This window comes from Lactuca virosa, chromosome 9 (genome assembly GCF_052849685.1).
Source record: "Lactuca virosa cultivar CGN04683 chromosome 9, Lactuca_virosa_CGN04683_v6, whole genome shotgun sequence".
NCBI classification, from domain to species: domain Eukaryota; kingdom Viridiplantae; phylum Streptophyta; class Magnoliopsida; order Asterales; family Asteraceae; genus Lactuca; species Lactuca virosa.
The window spans coordinates 193,149,863-193,157,104 of NC_136434.1; the positions used below are offsets into that span (position 1 = coordinate 193,149,863).

At 34.0% G+C, this 7,242-nt stretch overlaps 2 protein-coding genes across 3 annotated transcripts; both read left to right on the forward strand.

Moving 5' to 3' along the window:
- The first annotated feature begins 1,406 nt into the window (after positions 1–1,406).
- LOC145140149 (putative germin-like protein 2-1) lies at positions 1,407–2,168 on the forward strand. The gene is made up of 2 exons (XM_079073740.1): positions 1,407–1,518; positions 1,633–2,168. The coding sequence occupies exons 1-2, from the start codon at positions 1,407–1,409 to the stop codon at positions 2,166–2,168; spliced, it is 648 nt and encodes a 215-aa protein (XP_078929866.1).
- A 4,312-nt stretch (positions 2,169–6,480) lies between these two features.
- Positions 6,481–7,242, forward strand: LOC145137927 (putative germin-like protein 2-3). Of its 2 annotated transcripts, none has more exons than XM_079072066.1 (2): positions 6,481–6,592; positions 6,707–7,242. In XM_079072066.1, exons 1-2 carry the CDS (start codon positions 6,481–6,483, stop codon positions 7,240–7,242), a joined length of 648 nt encoding a protein of 215 aa, XP_078928192.1. The 2 variants fall into 2 exon arrangements, with proteins under 2 accessions (XP_078928192.1, XP_078928193.1); XM_079072067.1 differs by having other exon boundaries at positions 6,550–6,592; positions 6,773–7,242.

The following is a 7,242-nucleotide window of genomic DNA, read 5'->3' on the forward strand; positions in this document are numbered from 1 at the left end:
AAAACTCATAGGGAATGGAGTCGAACAAGGGGGTGCACATATCGCCTGATCAAGCAAGGAAGACGAGAATCACTATGAAATAATTTATTTTTTCCAGATTTTTTTAGAGTTGTTTAATAATTTAACCATTCCTCAATCTTCGCCTCTTTGCTCGGTGTTCTATCATCGCTGAAATCTAGGGAGATCGTTGATCCAACATCCACACATAAATCAAAATTGGTGGTTGGGGTGTGTTTTAGAAAAAGATTAGTGGAAGAGACATATGATTAGATGTAGATTATTGTAGGATGTTCCTTCCAAATTCTTCACTAGAAAGCACACATAGAGATTAGGCACATGAAACATGGTTTTAAATCTCAGCCATTGGTTGATCAAACGGCGTTGATTAGGCATTGCTATTTAGCAACCTACCTTGCTTTTTCCTAGTAGTTTAGTTTTATGGGTTCTTTTTTTTGCAAAATTTTGGACTTATATTTACTGTTTCCATTCGTACTATAAAATCCAAATATATTTTTTGTTATAATTTATCTTTCTTTTATTTATTCAGGAAAATTAAGATTTTTTTTTTCTTTTTTTTGTAATTTTAGACGTCAAATTAATACAAGTAATTTACAAACAGCTAGTAAAGACGCTGTGTTGGTAAATGGATCTTAAATTTGTGTGCAATACATCGCTATAAAGTTTATGATGATAATCTGTAGTACGTATTGTGCATTTGTCGGTGAAAGTAGTAAGTTTGTAATGTTTGTTATGTATGTGTACAAGATATTGCCCACGTACACCTTCTTCTAACCAGTTTTGATATGTGTCTAACAAACCAGTAAAACCCATTATCAAACGGACTATACACATAAATGGTTTTTGATAATTGTGCACATTTTTGTAGTGCACGTAGGTAATATTTTGTTTCAAGAAAAGCCTGGAATGCATCAATTGAAAAATAAAATTACATAAAGCATTCTTTAACTATAATATTGATCTCATTTGGAAACGGTCAATATTGTTCTTCAAGACTTTTTCATTTTCTTAAAAAATTGATATAAGTAGAAAATTCCTATGCATAATAAACATTCAAGGTTCTATTAAAATTAATCCTAAGTATGGAAGTTATGAAAAAGTACATAAGTAAATATACGAAATGGAAGGATCATAGACATATAAGGTTAGTAGTTGCAACCTTTATGAAATTAAGAACCAGACAACGTAAGTTGAATGTATCTTGCTTCTAGAAATTGAACAGCAAAATTTGAATGCATCTCAAGATGATAATGATGACGCTATGATGGTATTAGTCTTAATGTTCCTATATTTTCACTATAAAAGCATGGCGAGTTCCATTCTTTATTTCATAGATTTCCCAGCTACCATAATTAAGTCATCAAAAACAAGTTTTCGGCTTCTCAACAATGACGTCTCATTTGCTTTTATTTGGTCTCTTGGTGGCGGGTTGCTCCCTTGCGTTTGCTTCGGACCCTAGTCCTCTTGAGGACTTCTGTGTGGCAGACCAAAATAGCAGAGGTAAGAATTTATTGCTGAAAGTCGAGAAACTCTCCTGCATTCATGCATGATTTGAAAATATATTATATTTAATTGTGATTAATAGTTTATTTATTTATTTATTTTTCTTGGTAGTATTCGTGAATGGCTTGGTTTGTAAAGAGGCGAGGCTCGTACAACCTGATGATTTCTTTTATAGAGGACTGCAGCTAATGGAAAATACCTCGAATGCGGTTGGGTCTGCTGTGACTCCGGTGACCGTAGAAGAGTTGCCAGGACTTAACACTCTTGGTATCTCAATGGCACGTATTGACTTCGCACCACAGGGTATTAACCCCCCACATACACACCCTCGGGCCACTGAAATTTTGACTGTTATGGAAGGCCGTATTCTAGTCGGATTTGTCACGTCCAACCCTCAAAACCGACTCATCACAAAAGAACTTCAGAAAGGCGATGTTTTCGTGTTCCCAGAAGGCCTGATTCACTTCCAGAAAAACGTGGGAAATGGCTATGCTGTTGCTATTGCAGCTTTGAGTAGTCAAAATCCAGGTGTTATTACCATTGCAAACGCTGTTTTTGGGTCAAATCCCGATATCGCTGGAGATATTCTTGCGAAGGCCTTTCAAGTTGACATCAACGTCGTCTATCAAATTCAATCGAAATTCTAGCTTTTACATGCTTCTAAAATGTTGATTTTCTTATCAATGTTGTGATATTTGTTATGTTTATGTTGTTATATTTAAAATCGAATAGTATATATACTACTGTCATAGTGATTTTGATTTACTTATGTGGAATTAACTACTTCAAAAGTAAGATATAAACTATCAAAACCCAAGAGTGTGCAAGAAATAGACTTAGAAATGACAAAGTTAAATTTACGTAAGTGTGTGCAAGAAATAGACTTAGAAATCAGAAAGACAAACCTAAGTTTGTGCAAGAAATAGACTTAGAAATCACAAAGACAAACCTAAGAGTGTGCAAGAAATAGACTTAGAAATCACAAAGACAAATTTACGTAAATAACCCACTTGCTATAGAAAGACTAGAAGTTCAACCATCAAATTTTTCAAAAAGATTAATATGGTCCTTGGTGTTTCGATCAGTTACTAGGTCAGTCAACCACCTTGACCTATACAAATTTAATTTTTTATCCTTTTAACTCTTTTATTTTAGTTGTCATAATAAAAATGAAACTAAATAATCACCAACCCCATCCACCTCACTTTACGCCACCCACCTCCCATTCCATTCCCTTCTTCTGTCACCTTCCACCACCACCACCGTTGTCAACCAGAAGGTGGTTAGGGTTTTACCCAAACCTATTTGCATCATCTATCTTCAACATATCCATCTATAATCAAAGAAAAGACCTCCCAAGATCCAAGCCTAAAAATAGAAATCACGAAGTGCTTTGGTCTCCAACCAACCTTTCAAGATTTTGTTAACTAAAAGAAAATGAAGTATACATAGCAAAACATAAAAATCTATGTTTGAAAAAGCCACAGAAGAGCTTCTATTGGCATTCATTGGTAACTAGAAAGTGAGAGCATCAAACATAGAAACAAATATGTCAAAAATACAATGTCACAGACAGAAAAAGAAAATGTATGGATGTTGTCTACTACTTCAAACAAATTAAACACATGTAGCTACATCCATATCAATACCCAATAACATACAAAATGAAAAATCTAAGTTTCATGGATTAAAGAACAAAACCATATGTTACTCATGACATAAGACGATCGGTTTGAATAGCCGATTACAACCACATGAACACAAAGTAAAGAAAATAGAGTTTCAAATACCATTCTTTATTAATCAAAATCAACTCCTAAAAGTCAAAGGCGGCTAACCTATTTATAATTAAACTAAAACCCTAATATGACTCATAATTATGATTGAAATCATCTAAATTAGGAGATTACATAAATCTAAATATTTTATGAATATAGGGCATAAAAATTCCTAATAAAGATAAATCTTAACCGAAAAAATTATAAAATAAAATAACCTTAATAAAATTAAATCATTGATTTATCTTTCATATACCTTCCATCATCTTCCTCATAGTGATGCAACTCATCATCGAGTGTACATCTCTCATCCACGGTTTCCAAAGGACAAACAACTTCCACACTTTAAAACAAAGACGGATAAATCAAACAAGACAACATGCACGATTATAGTTTCCACCTACATATATTCCTACTGATTGTCTCATTTATGAGTTCTTGAATAACCTTAGGAGGACAACCATGTTTATAAGAAAATGCAATATATTATAACATTCGTGCCTTTATTTAATTTTATTGAATTTCCCTTAAGAGTTATGATAAATATATAAATAATATTAAAAAATAATTATTATTAATTATCTAACATAAAAAGATGTATATTTTTGGCAAAGAACTAAAATCTATAATATTAAAACTTAAAATGCTAAGATCTTGGAAGGAGGGACCAAAGTTGACAAATTCTTTTTACTTGCATGAAATCACATGGGGGAGGAGATCCTTCATCGAGGCCGATGGTAAGACTTATCTCGCTTTCATCCCATGTAAAACTCGACCTTTTGAATCCTTATCAGACCATATCGTAACCTAAATGTCCCCGAAATCGGTTTGTTGTGTTTCAAGATAAGAGTGTACCGAGAAAGTAGAGAAATATGAGGAAGAGGGTAATCAAGTTGAAGGCAGCAGGACAATAAAAGGTCATATGACCTTTCCCTTCGTTAAACCCAAATTTTGCAAAAGAGAACTCGATTTTTTCAAAAACCATGTCTTCATTTACTTGTCTTATGTGCCTATTTGTATTAGATTAAATCATACAATGTGCTTTAAAAAAGTGAGAAGTTCAGTGCTTATTGTTTTTATCTTGACGAGTATGGTTGTTATGGTTTCACTTACTTGTGTGACCGATACATAACTATGTAAACTGACTTTCGTATATTTTTAAATATGTTTTTTTTTGTCTTTTTGTTTTACTTTTTATAGTTAAGAAAGATAACTAATAAACCCAAACCCTACGCCCCCCCCCCCCAACCTACTTTATGTCACCATACCTACCCCCATTCCATTCATCTACCTTCATCGGTCTCCGTCAACCGCCACCGTCCCTACCATTACCATCCTCAATCACCATTTCAATGCAGAAGGTTTTTAGGGTTTAATCCACCCTTATTTCCGTTATTTGTCTTCAAACTGAACATGAATAAATAAAGCAACAACCTCCCCATACCCATGGCAAATAAATAGAAATTATGAAGCCCTATGGTAACTGGCAAATGAGAGCAAAACACATACAAGGATTCTCTTGAAATTTATTAGTAACTAGCAAGTGTGAACCTAAAACATATGAACAAATAAGCCAGAAATACAATGTCACTAGAAACAAAAAGTGGAAGTGTGGACGTTGCCTACTACTTAATTAAATTAAACACATGTAGCTACATCCATATCAACAGCCAATAACATACAAAATTACGAATCTAGGTTTCATGGATTAAAGAACAAAACCTTGTGTTACTAATGGCAAATGGATTAAGATGACACAAGTTCCCCTATCATTAAAACTCGTAGGGAATGGAGTCGAACAAGGGGGTGCACATATCGCCTGATCAAGCAAGGAAGACGAGAATCACTATGAAATAATTTATTTTTTCCAGATTTTTTTAGAGTTGTTTAATAATTTAACCATTCCTCAATCTTCGCCTCTTTGCTCGGTGTCCTGTCATCGCTGAAATCTAGGGAGATCGTTGATCCAACATCCACACATAAATCAAAATTGGTGGTTGGGGTGTGTTTTAGAAAAAGGTTAGTGGAAGAGACATATGATTAGATGTAGATTATTGTAGGATGTTCCTTCCAAATTCTTCACTAGAAAGCACACATAGAGATTAGGCACATGAAACATGGTTTTAAATCTCAGCCATTGGTTGATCAAACAGCGTTGATTAGGCATTGCTATTTAGCAACCTACCTTGCTTTTTCCTAGTAGTTTAGTTTTATGGGTTCTTTTTTTTGCAAAATTTTGGACTTATATTTACTGTTTCCATTCATACTATAAAATCCAAATATATTTTTTGTTATAATTTATCTTTCTTTTATTTATTCAGGAAAATTAAGATTTTTTTTTTCTTTTTTTTGTAATTTTAGACGTCAAATTAATACAAGTAATTTACAAACAGCTAGTAAAGACGCTGTGTTGGTAAATGGATCTTAAATTTGTGTGCAATACATCGCTATAAAGTTTATGATGATAATCTGTAGTACGTATTGTGCATTTGTCAGTGAAAGTAGTAAGTTTGTAATGTTTGTTATGTATGTGTACAAGATATTGCCCACGTACACCTTCTTCTAACCAATTTTGATATGTGTCTAACAAACCAGTAAAACCCATTATCAAACGGACTATACACATAAATGGTTTTTGATAATTGTGCACATTTTTGTAGTGCACGTAGGTAATATTTTGTTTCAAGAAAAGCCTGGAATGCATCAATTGAAAAATAAAATATACATAAAGCATTCTTTAACTATAATATTGATCTCATTTGGAAACGGTCAATATTGTTCTTCAAGACTTTTTCATTTTCTTAAAAAATTGATATAAGTAGAAAATTCCTATGCATAATAAACATTCAAGGTTCTATTAAAATTAATCGTAAGTATGGAAGTTATGAAAAAGTACATAAGTAAATATACGAAATGGAAGGATCATAGACATATAAGGTTAGTAGTTGCAACCTTTATGAAATTAAGAACCAGACAACGTAAGTTGAATGTATCTTGCTTCTAGAAATTGAACAGCAAAATTTGAATTCATCTCAAGATGATAATGATGACGCTATGATGGTATTAGTCTTAATGTTCCTATATTTTCACTATAAAAGCATTGCGAGTTGCATTCTTTATTTCATAGATTTCCCAGCTACCATAATTAAGTCATCAAAAACAAGTTTTCGGCTTCTCAACAATGACGTCTCATTTGCTTTTATTTGGTCTCTTGGTGGCGGGTTGCTCCCTTGCGTTTGCTTCGGACCCTAGTCCTCTTCAGGACTTCTGTGTGGCAGACCAAAATAGCAGAGGTAAGAATTTATTGCTGAAAGTCGAGAAACTCTCCTGCATTCATGCATGATTTGAAAATATATTATATTTAATTGTGATTAATAGTTTATTTATTTATTTATTTTTCTTGGTAGTATTCGTGAATGGCTTGGTTTGTAAAGAGGCGAGGCTTGTACAACCTGATGATTTCTTTTATAGAGGACTGCAGCTAATGGGAAATACCTCGAATGCGGTTGGGTCTGCTGTGACTTCGGTGACCGTAGAAGAGTTGCCAGGACTTAACACTCTTGGTATCTCAATGGCACGTATTGACTTCGCACCACAGGGTATTAACCCCCCACATACACACCCTCGGGCCACTGAAATTTTGACTGTTATGGAAGGCCGTATTCTAGTCGGATTTGTCACGTCCAACCCTCAAAACCGACTCATCACAAAAGAACTTCAGAAAGGCGATGTTTTCGTGTTCCCAGAAGGCCTGATTCACTTCCAGAAAAACGTGGGAAATGGCTATGCTGTTGCTATTGCAGCTTTGAGTAGTCAAAATCCAGGTGTTATTACCATTGCAAACGCTGTTTTTGGGTCAAATCCCGATATCGCTGGAGATATTCTTGCGAAGGCCTTTCAAGTTGACATCAACGTCGTCTATCAAATTCAATCGAAATTCTAG